At 38.8% G+C, this 19,061-nt stretch overlaps 1 protein-coding gene across 3 annotated transcripts in view; it reads right to left on the reverse strand.

The window, feature by feature from the left end:
- Nucleotides 1-11,822: 11,822 nt before the first annotated feature.
- Nucleotides 11,823-19,061, reverse strand: part of LOC115221353 (serine/threonine-protein kinase PAK 2) — an 84,608-nt gene continuing 77,369 nt past the window's right edge. For all 3 annotated transcript variants that reach the window (XM_036511022.1, XM_029791530.2, XM_029791531.2), the window contains exons 6-8: nucleotides 16,622-17,098; nucleotides 13,962-14,328; nucleotides 11,823-13,281 (exon numbers count right to left, since the gene is read on the reverse strand). In XM_036511022.1, coding sequence (XP_036366915.1) covers nucleotides 14,001-14,328; nucleotides 16,622-17,098 — 805 coding nt within the window. In that variant the 3' untranslated portion in view covers nucleotides 11,823-13,281; nucleotides 13,962-14,000. The remainder of the gene's footprint in view (nucleotides 13,282-13,961; nucleotides 14,329-16,621; nucleotides 17,099-19,061) is intronic.

Below are 19,061 nucleotides of genomic sequence, written 5' to 3' on the forward strand. Positions count from 1 at the left end.
CCAATGTTTGCCTCTTGTAAACCTCATCAAATCAACAGAATTGTTTCTAGTTGCTGTTTTCAAATTTTATTCAAAATATTCATATTAAAATTGTTTTTTTTTAAATTAAATTTTAATGTTGTTTTTTTTAAATTTCAAACAGTGTTATGTTATTGCCAAGTTTTCTGTTGTGGAAAATAAAATTGTTTGCCTCCTTTACAGGTATCAGCTCTTTGATGTGTCTAAATTGCTGCATGTGATAGTTACCTCCATGTGATCTGCATGTAATGAATATGTATTAAAACCTTTGTGTAGTATGTCCCCTCTTCCATGCTTTGCATGGATTGAGTGGAATTTGTTGAGGCACATATTCTATGGCTAGATGTCCTTCCTGTTGCCAACTCACACCTGTTTCCAAGTAAGGTAATATTTCCCCATGATCAAACTCGTTTCCCACAAAAGATTTGAAATGATGGCTATTGCTTGCATGACAGTGACAATCATTTACAACTATCACAAGAAATTAAGGTGGTGAGCTGGAAGAAATATTAGCACGCCAGGTGAAAAGCTTAGCAGTATTTCGTCTGCCGTTACGTTCCGAGTTCAAATTCCGCCGAGGTCGACTTCACCTTTCATCCTTCCAAGGTCGATAAATTAAGTACCAGTTACACACTGGACTTAATCCTTTTGTCTGTCCTTGTTTGTCTCCTCTATGTTTAGCCCCTTGTGGGCAATAAAGAAATAAGAAATTTAGACAAGAGTAAAACACACATACAAGACGGGTTTCTTTCAGTTTCTGTCCACCACACCCAGACACAGACATTTGCCCAAGATACCACTGTGGGATTGAACCCCAAACCTATGTGGTTGAGAAGTAAATTTCTTACCACAGCCACACCTGTAACTATATAGTAAATATGTATTATTACTTCCATGTGTAATAAACTTCATGTGATATGATTATTTCCCGATCTAAATCACTCCATGTTAGATTATCAATTCAAAGCTATCCCACTTTACAGCAATAACCAGAGAAATTTCTTTGAAATTTTAAACACTCAAATTTCTGTAGCAAATGAAAGTTGGGGCTAGAAATAAAATATCTAAAATATTCATTTCAGTTGTAAACATATTAGACCTGCACTAAATTGAAAAAAAAAAATGTTTCTTTACTACCCACAAGGGGCTAAACGGATTAAGTCGGTTACATCGACCCCAGTGCGTAACTGGTACTTAATTTATTGACCCCGAAAGGATGAAAGGCAAAGTCGACCTCGGAGAAATTTGAACTCAGAACGTAGCAGTAGACGAAATATGGCTACGCATTTTGCCCGGCATACTAACGGTTCTGCCAGCTTGCTAGTAATATTGAAGGCTCTGAATTAACCTTGATTCTCTCATTGCTAATAGCGTTGATGGTGGTGGTGATTAATTTGATTCGTGGTAGTTCTGTGTAGAACCTTCTATTCCACATGATTCAGCCACTGGAGTAAGCAGATGTAGACTGTTATCTGAAATTGCCTGACGTCCAAGACTTGATTTACTTCTGTTTCACTTCATAAATCAGAGCGAAACAACAGTAGTTGTTAGTTGTCAGAGCACCGCATCCTTCAAAACTTCCATGGTTTCTGAGATTCGTCAACACTACACCTGATTTTCTCCCCTCCATACACACACAAGCATGTGTCTGACTCATACACTGTTCGCTTTCCAGACATTTGTACATTACTGCATATGCTTTATACGCACTTTCTGACAAGTTGTGGTGCACCTGAGCACTGTACACAATTTCATTATTATTTTATATATTACTAGCAGTATCGCCCGGCGTTGCTCGGGTTTGTAAGGGAAATAACTATATAAGCACTTTTAGAGAGTTACTTCCCTTATAGATGCCAATTCGGGCTTTCTTAGCCATTTCTGTTTTGGTGTCTTCAAGCCATGAAGTCGTTGTTCTAAAAGAACGCTGGTCTCCTTGACAACGCTTTACGACGTTGATTTCCTTACACTCCCTTCCCCACAGCTTCACGAGGGAGGGAAGAAGGGGGAGAAGCAAACAGGTGCAGGTGTGACCATGGACGCCAACTCCGCCGCCATCGACACTCGAAAAATTATGCATTAAAATGGAATAAAAAATGTTAAATTATTTTTAAAATCGTAGACTCATCGTAGATACGCGCTAATACTCAGACGGGCTCGATATGAATCACGACTATAAGATACCCGAATTTGGTTAAACTGCACCGCAAAATGTGGGAGGAGTTAGGAATCTAAATCGAAGGGGACAGACACTCACACAACTACAGTTTTATATATATAGATTATTATAACAGCTCCCCATGTGATCTCTCAAGTCACTCATAATTATGCAATAGGTGCATGTGTGGCTGTATGGTAAAAAGTTTGCTGCTTCCTAACCACATGGTTTTGGGTTCAGTCCCACTGCATGGCACCCTAAGCAAAGCTTTTTTAGTGGTTTTGGTAGATGGAAACTGAAAGAAGCCCACCATATGTGTATGTAGTTTTGCTTTGAATTCAAGTGATAGATGAATATGAATGTCACCATTGTTACCAATCTTCCATCAAAACATGTCTGGTCATGGAGGAATATTACCTTATATAGAAACAAGTGCGGGTTGGCAACGAGAAGGGCATCCAGCTGTAGAAAATTTACCTCAGCAAACTCCATCTGAGCATGGGAAAGTGGACATTAAACAATGATGATGTTGATGAATCGACCTCAGAACATCAAATGCTTCCTTTAAAGTCAATTTAGATCAGAACAGCAAACAGATTTAACAGTAAACTCCATTTGTTAAACATGGCAACTAAAGAGGCCTAATCCTGATTTCCCTTTTGTGAACAAGTCAATAGTATAAACCACTTAGAAAGTAAAGTCAAAACAGCTCTGACGCCTGCAGTTGCTGAGCTGTAAACCGAGATTGAGTGCTGTTTACAAAGTGGTTGTCATTTGAATTTCTATTGGTGGGTGTCCGGTAACAAACTAAACTGTTGCTAAGCTACAAAACAATGTGACGACATGTATATCTCTCTCCCCATATATGTATCTATCTATCTATGTATAAAAACACACACACACACACAAATATATATATATACATACATACACACACATAAATATATATATATATACATACACACACACACACACACACAAATATATATATACATACACACACACACACAAATATATATATACATACACACACACACAAATATATATATACATACACACACACACAAATATTATATACATACACACACACAAATATATATTTATATACATACACACACACAAATATATATATACACACACACACACACACATAAATATATACATACACACATAAATATATATATATATATTTCTTTACTACCTATAAGGGGCTAAACACAGAGAGGACAAACAAGGACAGACAAAGATTATTATATATATATATACACACAAATATTCACATACAAAAAGACACATACATAAATACACACACAATATATATTATATACATACATACATATATACAACCATATCAGTAGGAAACTATACTTTCCAAACAGATTAGAACAAAATTAGAATGAAAAAAAAAAAGAAAAGGAAAAGGAAAAATAGTAATTCAAGTGCGTGCAGCTTGTGTATGAGAGATAACGGTGTTTGCTTAGCATGGGTCGAGTATCCCACGGCTATAACTCCATGTTTAATAGATGAACTATTTCAAGTGTTAACAATTTTGGTATTTAATTGAGGAAGGACAGCTTGTCACAATGTCATTGAAAACTCCTTCTGGTGTTACCTTTCATCCTTTAGGGATTGATATAAAATAGGCACTGGGGTTAACGCAATCGACTAGCACTCCCTTTGCCAAATTTCGGGCCTTGTGAATAGACTCTCTTTACTTGTTTCAGTCATTTGACTGTGGCCGTGCTGGAGCACCGCCTTTAGTTGAGCAAATTGACTCCAGGACATATTCTTTGTAAGCCTAGTACTGAGGAATTACAACCGTGTTTCGTGGTCTGCTACCACAACAGCTCCTTTATAGGATCCAGTTAGCTCAAGATATCATCAGGAGGAACCACGTCCGGTTTCGGCCCCTACTCCTCTACCGTGTTGACGTGGCGGGGCCCTTCTTTTTGGAGGTGTCTTCAGCTCTGGTGTTGGGTGCATGTCTTCTTTCTTCTGTTCCCTGGCCTCTTCAATGTATCTATCGGTCTCTTTTGTCGAACCGCTAAGTTACGGGGGATGTAAACACACCAGCATCAGTTGTCAAGCGATGTTGGGGGGGACAAACACAGACACACACACATATAAATATATATGACGGGCTTCTTTCAGTTTCCGTCTACCAAATCCACTCACAAGGCTTTGGTTGGCCCGAGGCTTTAGTTGAAGACATTTGCCCAAAATGCCACGCAGTGGGACTGAACCCGGAACCATGTGGTTGGTTAGGAAGCTACTTACCACACAGCCACTCCTGTGCCTGACCATAATAATAATGATAAAAATGGTTCCAAATTTTGCCACAAGGGCAGCAGTTTTGGGGAAGAGGATAAGTCAATTACATCAACCCCCCCCCCTCCAATGTTTCATTGCTACTTAATTTATTGACTCTGAAAGGTGAAGCTGGCCTTAGCAGAATTTGAACTCAGAACATAAAGACGGACGAAATGCAGCTAAGTATTTTGCTTGGTGTACTAACGACCCTGCCAGCTTGCCACCTTAATAATAATCCTTTCTACTATGGGCATAAGGCCTGAAATTCGGGAGGCCAAGAGGTAGTTGATTACATCGCCCCCCCCTCCACCCAGAGGGAAAGTTAAAATCCCACTGATAGAAGTGAGAGGTCAACTTCCCCTTTCACCACCCACCAAGGGACCAACATAAAAAGCACTAGGTATAATAACAATAATAATAAAAACATTGTGTACAGTGCTCAGGTGCACTACAACTCATCTAAAGTGTATGTATAATCAGGTGTAGTTTCGGCGGATTTCGGAAAGCATGAGGGCCTTAAAGGATGCAGTGTCATGGCAGTCAACAACTGACGCAGGCAGTTTGTTCCATGCTTCAACAACTCTGAGCGTGAAAAAATGTTTCCGAAAGTCATGGGAGCTGTGTTGTTTTCTGACTTTGTAGGCATGTCCACGTGTGTTGGACACATGTAGATCAAAAAGGTGTTCAGTGTTGTTGTTGGTGAGGTGGTTGATAACTTTGTGGGTGTTTACCAAGTCCATCGCCAGACGCCGGAGCTTCAGTGAATCCATGCCCAGGGAAACAAGGCGCTCAGAGTATGGTAGGTGTCTGATGGAGGGTATGCATTTGGTTGGACGTCTCTGAACAGATTCCAGGAGGTCAATGTTCTGAGCAAGATAGGGGTTCCAAACTGATGATGCGAATTCCAAGTGTGGTCGTACCATAGCTGTATAGTTTTAAATAGATGGCTGGAGAGCGGCTAACAAAAGTCTTGCTGAGTGATGCCAAGACACCCTCGGCCTTCTTGACAATTCTAGAGATATGCTTTGTCCAACGCAAATCACTGCTGACAGTGATGCCTAGGTCACGCTCGCAAGAGGATTTCTTGATATCAGTGTTGTGGAGAGAGTGCAATGCATCTATATACTTTGAAGCATTCAGCATACATCCTTTGTCCACCTATTTGTTTTATAAGCATTTTAGGAAGTTCCTATCCCCTATGAATCAATGTACTTACAGGGTGTTGAGCTGTTTAGATCAGTGGTTCTCAAGCATTTTTCACTTATGAACCCCTCTGATCCCTATTTTACTTGGGTGGACCCTTATAAGCAGTTGATGTTTAAAAATTCCTATTACATCTTTATAATTAAATATTACTTTCAAATTTTGGTACAAGGCCAGCAATTTTGTGGGCGGGAATAAGTTGATTGCATTGACCCCCAATGTTCAACTGGGACTTATTTTATTGACCCTGAAAGGATGAAAGGCAAAGTTGACTTTGGACTCAGAATGTAAGATCAGATGAAATGCTTTTAAGCATTTTTCCTGGCATGCTAACAATTCTGCCAGCTCGCCGCCTTAATAATAAGGGTTTCAAGTTTTGCCACAAGGGCAGCCATTTTGGAGGAGGGGATGAAATGATTACATTGACCCCCAACTGTTCAAATGGTACTTAATTTATTGACCTGAAAGATGAAAGGGTAAGTTGACCTTGGCAGAATTTGAACTCAGAATGTAGCAACAGCCGAAATACCTATTTCTTTACTACCCACAAGGGGCTAAACACTGAAAGGACAAAGAAGGACAGACAGATGGATTAAGTCGATTATAACGACCCCAGTGTGTAACTGGTACTTATTTAATCGACCTTTTGTTTTTAATGGCAATTTTTTAATGACATTCTCTACAAATACCTACATCTTTACTACCAACAAGGGGCTAAACACAGAAAGGACAAACAAACGGATTAAGTCGATTATATCGACCCCAGTGCGTAACTGGTACTTAATTTATCAACTCCAAAAGGATGAAAAGCAAAGTCAACCTCAGCGGAATTTGAACTCAGAACATAATGGCAGACGAAATATTATTTCTTTACTGCACACAAGGGGCTACACACGGAGGGGACAAACAAGGTAAGACAAACAGATTTTGTCAAGAAGCAAGTTTCTTGACAACATAGCCACGCCTGCACACACACACACGTGTGCATGTGTGTGTGTAAATGTATATATATATGTAAACACCAGTATTGAGTTATTTCCCTTCATCTTCTTGGGCTGACTGAGCTGCGGTTGCAATTGCATAGAAGAAAATGTTGATATTGCCTTACAATACTCCTAGATTGAGTGGAGACTTTGGTAATGTGGAATGAATTGTTATGGAACCAGCAGATAATGGATCATCATCATCAGCAGCAAGAGAGTATAACAGTGGTACCCCCACAAATTGGGAAATATATCTGAGAAGTCTCCAGTATTGCTTGTGATCAATACAGGCACAACACTAACTCTCCAGACACTGATGGTCCAGAACTTCGTATAATTCATACTAATTTACAAGCAGGCACTTCAAATTCTCATGGCCACCAGACTGGTTTACTGGTCAACCCAGTTCCAGAATACCTTGCACAGTACAGTATTAGTAAACTTATATTATCATCATTTAACGTCCGTTGTCCATATATATTTATCTATCTATCTATATCTATATATATATATATATATATCTAGCCGTAGAAACACTGCCAGATCTGACTGGGCCTGATGAAGCCTTGCGGCTTCCCAGACCCCAGTTGAACCGTCCAACCCATGCTAGCATGGAAAACGGACGCTAAATGATGATGATGATGATGATATAACTATATATATGGGGAGAGTTCACAAAAAAACCCCAAAAGACGAAGACAGCTGGCGTACAAAACAAACATTTGTACAGCACATACATCTGATCACTGTAAACACTCATTTGTGCAGGTCATTCAGCAAAAACTGAACATTCATACATCTTTGATGGAGGAGTCCATCATATATATATATATATATGTTTTATTTATTATTTTGCACATTACTTAATCATTGCTATATGTTTTATCTTATATTTGAATTTCCTATATTTAATTTTTCTAAATGGTATAATTTAATTTTTCATTAATGAATTGATAAAAGGTGGGGTTTTTTCTAATTTATATGTATATATTATATTTTGTGAAATTTGATTTAGTATTTCTAAATTGAATTTTTCTATGTAAGTTTGGAATAATATTCCCTATCATTTTATATATATATATATATATATATATATATGCATGTATGTATGGATATAGGTGCATGCAGGTACACACATCTATATATGTATGCATATACATATACACACATGTATATAAATGTTACAAAAAGAACAAACACTTACTGACGAAGTGACTTTACAGAGAGAGCAGAGTCAGCTTGATCTTCACTATATATATATATATATATTATATATATATACATACACACACACACATATATATATATACACACACACATATATATATATATATATATACACACACACACATATATATATACACACACACACACATATATATACACACACACATATATATATACACACACATATATATATATATGCACATCTCTGTATATGCATATCGCGTGCGTCCATCTGTATATCAATGCATATATATATATATATGCATATATGCACATCTCTGTATATGCATATATATATATATATATATGTGCATTGATATAATTAATACATATAATTAAAAGAGTGTGGTTGTTTGCTGGTCCTCAGTTATGTCCCTTGATGTGAAATCTCTAATGCAGCCACTTCAAAAACTACACATTTCATAAAAGAAACACTGAAAGTGATTACATAGAAGCAGGTGTGGCTGTGTGGGAAGAAGCTTGCTTCCCAACTATATGGTTCTGAGTTCAGTCCCACAATGTGGCACCTTGAGCAAGTGACTTCTATTACAATTTCAGGCCGATTAAAACCTTAGGAATGGATTTGGTAGATGGAAACTGAAAGAAATCCAGTGTTTGTGTGTGTGCGTGTGTATATATATATATATATATATATATGTGTGTGTGTGTGTGTGTGTGTGTGGAGGCGCAATGGCCTAGTGGTCAGGGCAGCGGACTCGCGGCTTCGATTCCCAGACTGGGTGTTGTGAGTGTTTATTGAGCGAAAACACCTAAAGCTCCACGAGGCTCCGACAGGGAGTGGTGGCGATCCCTGCTGTACTCTTTCGCCACAACTTTCTCTCACTCTTTCTTCTGTTGGCCTGCTTGCTTAGCCAGCGGGGTGGCATTATTTGAAGGCTAAAACAATGCGAAGCGCATCGTGACCAGCGATGTGTAGCAACATCTGATGGCCTGGTCGGTCACGGTGATATTTATATATGTTCTAGGTAAAAGCAATAAAGATCTAACTTATAGTGATACTAGTTGTTTATCCACAGGTTGGCCCCCATCCAGAAGACCTATGACCAAGGGATTTTAATTGTATCATCGTAAACACTGTATATCATATATTTGTGTGTGTGTATATATAGATAGATAGATACATAGATTAGTAGAGTTTTAATCCATCCCAAGGTTTCTCTGCAGATATCTATATCTCAGAATTAGAAAGGCATTTCCAGGGTCTGAACCTAATGTAGTAAATTATCTCCCCCTTTCTTCTGTTCCCCACCACACATACACCTTTAATAATGAAATTATTGCGTATAGTGTTCAGGTGCACTACAACTCATCAAAGGAGCATGTACAGTACATAGAATTATGTACCAAAGCCAGGGAAGTGAACAGTGTATGAGTCATGATATACATGTGTGCATGCGTATGGAGGAAGGAACATCGGGTGTAGTGTTGGCAAATTTCACGAAGCATGGAGGTTTTGAAGGATGCAACGTCTCGGCAGCTAACAACTGATGCAGGTAGTTTGTTCCATGCTTCAGCAACTCTGAGTGTGAAAAAATGTTTCCAAAAGTCATGGGGGGGTTGTGCTGTTTTCTGACTTTGTAGGCATACACACATGTATTAGACACATGGAGCTCAAAAAGCCATGATGGTTAATAATTTTGCGTGTGCGTACTAAGCCAGTTGCCGGACATTGGAGCTTCAGAATAATTTAATATTCTAGAATGTTTGTGTATGCATGCACACACCCAATAATGTTCAGCAGATCTGAGGTTTTGAATGATTATAAAGAAATGATATTGTGTGAGATTCTAACATTTTTAAAGAATGTGCCGGTGGCACGTAAAAAGCACCAGCCGATCATGGCCATTGCCAGCCTCCACTGGCACCTGTGCTGGTGGCACGTAAAAAGCACCCACTACACTCACGGAGTGGTTGGCATTAGGAAGGGCATCCAGCTGTAGAAACATTGCCAGATCAGACTGGAGCCTGGTGCAGCCTCCTGGCTTCCCAGACCCCGGTCGAACTGTCCAACCTATGCTGGCATGGAAAACGGACGTAATCGACTTAATCCATGTGTCTGTCCTTGTTTGTCCCCTCTGTGTTTAGCCCCTTGTGGATAGTAAAGAAATAGGTATTGTTGAAGGCGGCGAGCTAGCAGAAACGTTAGCATGCCGGGCGAAATGCTTTGCGGTATTTTGTCTGCCGCTATGTTCTGAGTTCAAATTCCACCGAGGTCGACTTTGCCTTTCATCCTTTCGGGGTCGACTAAATAAGTACCAGTTACGCTCTGGGGTCGCTTTAATCGACTTAATCTGTTTGTCCTCTCTGAGTTTATGATGATGATATTTGTAACGGAATTAGCTGACAAGACAATGACTAACCATAATTAGTTCCCATAAATAAGAAAACAAATCGTGCCTGTGTTTGTGTTTGTCATTTATCTTGATAAAACAAAAACTAGTTTCATAAATTTATCTAGAACCTTTTATCTTCAGTTGTTACTATCCAGAAAATGGTTTATATTATCAATTAGGCACATAAATCATAAATATCTGAATGTCCAAGATAACTTGCGAATAATGAGATGACCTCGCGTGTCAGTGATTCTCGTCTTAGTTTTGAAATATAAGAACCTAGTTCAAATCCAGTCTAGTACTAATACGACGTCAGAAATAAGACTTCTAATGAGGAAAGCTGATATTAATCGTCTGGAAGCCGTTCAGCGATGTGCAACCAAGAGAATACCCTCCATCAGGCATTTGCCATATTCTGAACGCCTTACTTCCCTGGGCTTGGATACATTGAAACTCCGACGTCTAGCAGCTGACTTGGCAGACACCCATAAAATTATTAACCATCTTACAAACAATAACTCTGAGTACCTTTTCAAACTCCACCTGTCTAACACCCGTGGACATATTTACAAAGTCAGAAAACAGCACAGCTCCCATGACTTTCAAAAACACTTTTTCATGCTAAGAGTTGCTGAAGCATGGAACAAACTGCTGGCATCAGTTGTTAGTTGTCGGAGCACTGCATCCTTCAAAACTTCCATGCTTCCTGAGATATGCCAACACTACACCTGATTTTCTCCCCTCCATACACACGCAAGCATGTATCTGACTCATACACTGTTCGCTTTCCAGACATTTGTACATTACTGCATATACTCTATACGCACTTTCTGACAAGTTGTGGTGCACCTGAGCACTGTATACAATAATTTCATTATTATTATTTTAAATAGATTAAAATACAATGGCTGTGTGGTAAGAAGTTTGCTTCCCAACTACATGGTTTTGGGTTCAGTTCCACTGCATGGCACTTTCAGCAAGTGTCTTCTACTGTGGAATTGGGCCAACCAAAGCCTGTTGTATATGTGATTGCATGCATGCATGTGTGTGCATTATTGTTTCCTTGCCTTGACATTGCGTCACAGTTACCATGATGCAAGCAGTGTCATATTTTCCAATCTTCCATGAAAACATGTCTGGTCGTGGAGAAATATTACCTATTTCTTTACTACCCACAAGGGGTTAAACACAGAGGGGACGAACAAGGAGAGACAAACGGATTAAGTCAATTATATCGACCCCAGTGTGTAACTGGTACTTTATTTATCGACCCCCGAAAGGATGAAAGGCAAAGTCGACCTTGGCGGAATTTGAACTCAGAACGTAGCGGCAGACGAAATACCGCTAAGCATTTCGCCCAGCATGCTAACGTGTCTGCCAACTCACCGCCATTTCATGGAGAAATAATACCTTACTTGGAATCAAATGAGGGTTGGCATCAGGAAGAACATCCGGCTGTGGAAAGTCTGTTTCAACAAATTTCATCCAACTCATGCAAGCATGGAAAAGTGGACGTTAAAATGACGATGTACATGCAAATATCAAACAACAACAACAACAACAGAATAATCATTCTTAAAGACAATTTTAATTATTGGAAAAAAACAAAATTATCATCTTATATATCATAACCAACTGTTGGATAACAGTTGTTCAAATTTCAAAAGCAGTGCTCGAAAAAGTGGCATAATATCCTGTGGTCAATGGAATGGGGGGAGGGAGGTATTTGTCTCCCTGTATTTTTAAGGTTAATATACTTCCTTATATATTTGTGAGGTAAACAATAGTCTTCCTATGTTCTTAAGATAAAGCAAATGTTTACCTTAAAAACTATATGGAAACATGTTCAAGTTAAATCAGCATAGAAAGTGGCTGTAAAATGTTGATGATATGCATGGGAGAGGGAGAGGGGAGAGAGAGAGAGAGAGAGAGAGAGAGAAAGGAAGACAAAGAGAGAAAGGGGAGAGAAAGGGGAGAGAAAGAGAAAGGGAGAGAGAGAAAAAGGGAGAGAGAGAGAGAAAGGGAGAGAGGGAGAGAAAGGGAGAGAGGGAGAGAAAGGGAGAGAGGGAGAAAGGGAGAGAGAGAGGGAGAAAGGGAGAGAGAGAGGGAGAAAGGGGGAGAGAGAGAGGGAGAAAGGGGGAGAGAGAGAGGGAAAACAAACACTGCAAGTGAGTACCCCAAGAAAATATTTTAACCCTTTGCCTTTTCTGTGTGTCGCATGTAATACACAGGGAACATTTCCCCTTATGTTGATGTATCATCTATGGTACATATTCCCAATTGTCCTTTTTTTTTTTCAACCAGCAGATATTACTCAAAACGTATGAGAGAAGGGCAAATTAAAAGCATAAGAACAAACATGAATGTTAAGAACAAACTTATGAAAAATGCTTTGGACAAGCAAAAGGGTCAAGATATAATTTAGTCTTTGTGTTTGTCATGTCTGCCAATCCAATAACATTATTATGAGAGAAAGAGGAGCAGAGGTGTTTAAAACAAAACCTTTTGCTTCCCGAAAGGAAAATTGATGAACTCTGGTGTAAATAATGTCAGAGGAAATGAAAAGAAAACAATCTTCAAAATTTTGTTTAGATGTAAGAATATTTGAGTGGAATGGGTCAAAAAATTACAAGTTGAAAAATAAAATCATCACTGATTTGATGTTTTGTATTCTTAGTAAAATCATCAAGAAAATAACAAATCGGTTATGGTTGTGGTGTGAGTGTGTGTGTGTGTGGTATTTATGAACAATTAATGACAAAAGAGAACAATCAGAAATAGTAAACGATAAGATAAGAAAACTCTTGGAGTGAATGTACTGACTCACCAAGTCAATATTTTAAAGGAAAATATGAAAACAAGGAAAGAAAAATACATACAAAAACAAAAAAAAAATTATAATAATAGACAATGAGAAACAGAAAAGAAAACCCATTGTGGTTGATCTTAAATTGGTATTTGACCAATTTAAGATTGATACACAATAGTTTTCTTTATAAAATATTTTAGTAGAAAATACAAAAAAAAAATTTTTTTTTAGTTAGTTTAATGATGAACCTTGAACTTCACGTGCAGCGAGTATGAGTGGTTTGAGTGAGGAGAGAGGCTTACAATTTGAGAGAAATTCATGACGGAGAAGATCCTGTGCAGATGCTTGGTTTTCAACCTCAACTTCAAGACATTTGTAAATAAACCCTCGTAAAAGCGGGGGCAACGAATCCTCCTTTTTGATTTCAGGTTTACCACATTTACCACATTTAGCAATCATGAAGATTGCCTTGAGAGGCCTTTCTGCGAGGTAAGGGGGTTCTCCTTTGATGTTTTGTATTCTTAGTGAACCATCAAGAAAATAACAAATTGATGGTGGTGGTGGTGGTGTGTGTGGTATTTATGAAACAGTTAATTAATGACAAAAGAGAACAACCAGAAATAGTAAATGACAAGATAAGAAAAGTCTTGGAGTGAGTGTACTGACTCACCAAGTCAATATTTTAAAGGAAAATATGAGAACAAGGAGAGAAAAATACATACAAAAACCAAAATAATAATAATAATTATAATAATAAAAGACAATGAGAAAGAGGAAAGAAAACCAATGTGTTTGATCTTAAATTGGTATTTGACCAATTTAAGATTCATACAGAATGGCTTCCTTTATAAAATATTTTAGTAGAAAATACAAAAAAAAAATGAAAAAGGTAAAAAAAATAGTAAATAAAAAATGAAAAAAAATTGTGGAATTTTTAGTTAGTTTGATGATAGACCTCGGACTTCACGTGCAGCGAGTATGAGTGGTTTGAGTGAGGAGAGAGGCTTGCAATTTGCGAGAAATTTATGACGGAGAAGATCCTGTGCAGATGCCCGGCTTTCCACCTCCACTTCAAGACATTTGTAAATAAACTCTTTTAAAAGTGGGGACAACGAATCCTCCTTTTTGATTTCAGGTTTACCATATTTAGCAATCATGAAGATTGCTTTGAGAGGCCTTTCTGAGAGGTAAGGGGGTTCTCCTTCCAGCATTTCAATAATCATGATTCCAAGACTCCAGATATCCACTTTGTTTCCGTATGGTTTCCTAAAACAATTACAAATAACAATAAATGAACTGAATATACATATACATATGTGTGCAGGTGTGAGAGAGAGAGAGAGATGTGTATATAATGTGTGTATGTGTGTGTGGATGCAACAAATATTTAACAGGTCAAAGGTAACATTACAGGTGATAGATGGAAAATCTGGACAAAGGCTGAAAAGCAATGAAGTTCAAATCCTGATGGCTTCCAATCACCCAAATTATTTCTCTTCACAGGTATGGGATGCAACACAGGTGTGATATAACACAGAACAGACCCCAACAGGAAAATGTGTGAAGCATACGTGGATACGTGTCTGTATCATCATCATTCAATGTCTTCTCTCCATGCTGGCATGGATTAGACAGTTTGATTGGGGCTGAGGAGACGGAAAGCTGCACCAGGTTCCAGTTTGATTTGTTATGGTTTCTACAACTGGATGCCCTTCCTAATGCCAACCACTCCATCTGGAAGTATGCTGTGCGTGAGAAGACCCGGCAGGACAAGTGAGACCATAACCCGTGGCCTTCTACACGAGATGTAGCCAGTCCACTTATGCATACTTTCCCTTCTTGGCACACAAAACTCTACTTGTGAAGACCTGTTGAGGCAAGTCAGAATCAGAATTGAAATCGATCAATGGAAATTGCAGCTGAAATACCAGTGCCGGTGGCACGTAAGAGAACCATCCGAACGTGGCCGTTGCCAGCGCCGCCCCGACTGGCCTTGTGCTGGTGGCACGTAAAAAACACCATCCGTTCGTGGCCGTTGCCAGCCTCGCCTGGCCCTTGTGCCGGTGGCACATAAAAAGCACAATCCGATCATGGCCGTTTGCCAGACTCGTCTGGCACCTGTGCCGGTGGCACATAAAAAGCACCCACTACACTCATGGAGTGGTTGGCGTTAGGAAGGGCATCCAGCCTTCTGGCTTCACAGACCCCAGTTGAATCGTCCAACCCATGCTAGCATGGAAAGCGGACGCTAAACGATGATGATGATGATATATATATATATAATATGAGGGAATATTATTCCAAACTAACAGGGAAAAATTCAATTTAGAAATACTAAATCAAATTTCACAAAATATAATATATATATATAAATTAGAAAAAAACCCCACCTTTTATCAATTCAATAATGAAAAATTAAATTATACCATTTAGAAAAATTACATATAGAAAGATTAAATATAAGATAAAACATATAACGATGATTAAGTAATTTGCAAAATAATAAATAAAATGTATATATTTATTATTTTGCAAATTACTTAATCATTGCTATATGTTTTATCTTATATTTAATCTTACTATAAGATGTAATTTTTCTGAATGGTATAATTTAATTTTTCATTATTGAATTGGTAAAAGGTGTTTTTATATATATATATATACACACACACACACATTGTTGATAACATGGTTTAAAAAAGTTGAAGGCTGCTCATGGACTTGAATGCACATCTGTAAATATGGTAGGGCTTCTACCATTGGGCCAAAGCATTCCTTTGAAAATTTCTATCCATTTTAGAAGCTTCTACTTATTCCATCCAAGAGTTTGAATCTAATGTGGAATGCTCCAGTTCTCGTCCAATCACTGAAGTTAAGCAACTGGATCACAGCTAAACTGCAGTGAAGAAAACCAGTGCCACTCGTACAGAAAGTGGAGGCAAACAGCAGCTCAGTAAACTGAGGATATCCATGCAGGGATAAAGAAGAAATAAGAGAGGGAGAAATGGAGAGATATAGTGAGATAGGAAAGAGAAAAGAGAGAGGGAGAAAGGAGAGAGAGAGAAGAGAAAAGGAGAGAGAGAGAAGAGAAAAGGAGAAATAAAGAGGAGAGAGACAGGCAAAGAAGACAGAGGGGAGATCATCATCATCATCATTTAACGTTTTCCGTGCTAGCACGGGTTGGATGGTTCGACCAGGGTCTGGGAAGCCAGGGGGCTGCACCAGGCTCCAGTCTGATCTGGCAGTGTTTCTACAGCTGGATGCCCTTCCTAACGCCAACCACTCCGTGAGTGTAGTGGGTGCTTTTTACATGCAACTGGCACAAGTGTGAGGGGAGGCTGGCAACAGCCATGATCGGTTGGTGCTTTTTACGAGCCACCGGCACAGAAGCCAGTCAAGGCGGCGCTGGCATCGGCCACATTCGGATGGTGCTTTTTACGTGCCTCCGGCACAGGTATGGAAGAGAAAATGGAATAGAAAGGAGAGATAGAGAAAAAGGTAGAAAGAATGTGGAGAGAGAGAGAGAGAGAGATGAAATTAAATGTAAAAAAATAGTTACCGTGAAACGACTTCTGGTGCCATCCAATAAGGGGTGCCGACCATAGTGTGCCGTTGGCTACTATTTTCAGCTAATTGAGCACAAAACCCAAAATCAGTGAGTTTTACTTGGCCGTCCAAACCGAGCAGGACATTGTCGCTTTTAATGTCTCTGTGAATAATATTTCGTTGATGAAGATAATCAAGTCCTCGTAGACTTTCCCGACACACAGCAGCAATTTGACCTTCGTTCATAACTGTTTCCATTACGACATCAGTGAGGGCTCCACCATCCAGATATTCCATGACAACCCACAGGTTTTCTCCAACAAGATAACAATCCAGAAAGTTTACAAGATTTGGGTGACTGACTTCTTTCAGAACTTCAATTTCAGTAATAATTAATTCTTTCTTCGGCTGATTATGCAAATTCATCTTCTTTATAGCAACTATGCTGCCTGTATTTTTATCAGTTGCCTTAGAAACTGCTCCGGATGCCCTAATGAACAAAGAGAAAGAGAGTGAAAAACAACAACTATATTTTTTTCAAATTACGGCACAAGGCCAGCAATTTTTAATGGGAGGGGGATGGTTGAGTTCATCAAACCCAGTACATGACTGGTACTTACTTTGTCAACCTAGAAAAAAAAAATGACAGGCAAAATTGACCAGATGGGATTTTAACTCAGAGAATAAAGAACCAGTAAAAAATGCTAAGCCAGATCAGACTGGGCCTGATGCAGCCTTCTGGCTTCACAGACCCCAGTTGAACCGTCCAACCCATGCTAGCATGGAAAGCGGATGCTAAATGATGATGATGATGATGTAGTCAAAACAAAATCCATCAAAAGATATTATCTTAAATCTTATCAGTTTTACTACACCATCACTGATAAACAGCAAAAAGCTAATGGCATGTAAGGCGTGCTTTATCAAATGTTTCCTGATATTTTAACTCGTTCTATTACTCCTCATAATATTTGCCAGTCATGCATAAGCAAAGTGCAAGTGTGGCTGATGGGTTAAGAAGCTTGCTTTTCAACCACATGGTTCCGGGTTCAGTACCACTGCATGGCACCTTGGGAAAGTATCTTCTACAATAGCTCCAGGACAACCAAAGCCATGCAAGTGGATTTGGCAGACAGAAACTGATAGAAGCTTACGTTATAATGCATAAATCTCTTGGCATTTGAGTCACTCTGTAAATTATGTTGATTCATCATCATCATCATCATTTAATGTCCGTCTTCCATGCTGGCATGGGTGGGATGGTTAGACAAGAGCTGACCAGGCAGAAGCCTGCACCAGACTTCTGTAACTGTTTTGGAAGGATTTTTATAGCTGGATGCCCTTCCTAACACCAGCCACTCACCAGAGTGGACTAATACTAATATTATTGATAACAAAAAAATATATGTACTCGTGTTTTGAGGTCTATTTTCAACCACATATATGCTTTGCGTATTTGTTGGTAGGCTACGATGTGGCATGGTGGAGAATACTGTCTCAAAGCGCTCGATGTTAACACCCAATTGCAGCCTATCAGCAAATACAGTGAGAGTATATGCGGTTGATAATGTTTATTACACTAGTGCTGCTTCTAATTCCATATTTATTATTTTGCAATTTACTTAATCATTGGTATATTATTGTTATTTTATTTTTAATATTTCTATTATATGTAATTTTCTAGATGGTGTAATTTAATTGTTCATTTTGAATTGATAAAAGGTGGGTTTTTTTTCTAATTTTTACTTATATATATATATATTATATTGTGTGAAATTTGATTTAGTTTTTCTAAACTGAATTTTTCCCTGTAAGTTAGGTCAACTGCCTTTCTTCCTTTCGGTATCAATAAATTAAGTACCAGGGTTGAGGAGATCGACTTTCCCCATCCCCCAAAATGTCAGGCCTTGTGCTTATAGTAGAAAGGATTATTATTATTATTACTACTACCATTCTGCTGCTCTTCACCCCTTTCTGTACTGTCAGTCACTACCTGCTCTTCCTTACCTGCCCCCCGAAATCATATGCATTATCAATGAGTCTTCCACTCCCTAACCCTACTCAATCTCTACAGTTATCACCTACTCTTCCCTGCTTTCCCCAAAGCGTATTTTTCACTGACCACCCTTCAAACCTTGCTCTTCTCTCATTATATTCACAACCACACCCATCCCCATCTCCAACCATCCTGCACTCCCCCATACACTTCTGAAACCCCTACACACCCACACTCCCAATTCCTCCGTCTCCATGCCTTTTCGCCTTCTTGTACCTTGAGGGTCACTCTGTAGATTTAATTGATCAGAGCTAAACAACAACAAACATACAGAAAGAAACTTAAGAGAGAGACAGAGAGTGAGAACTAATTGCATCACATGCAATCAGCTGTTACATGTGTCAGACTGTACAATATAATCCACAACGGGATTGTGGAGATAAGGCATTATCTAAGT

This window comes from Octopus sinensis, linkage group LG18, assembly GCF_006345805.1.
Source record: "Octopus sinensis linkage group LG18, ASM634580v1, whole genome shotgun sequence".
Classification (NCBI taxonomy): Eukaryota; Metazoa; Mollusca; class Cephalopoda; order Octopoda; family Octopodidae; genus Octopus; species Octopus sinensis.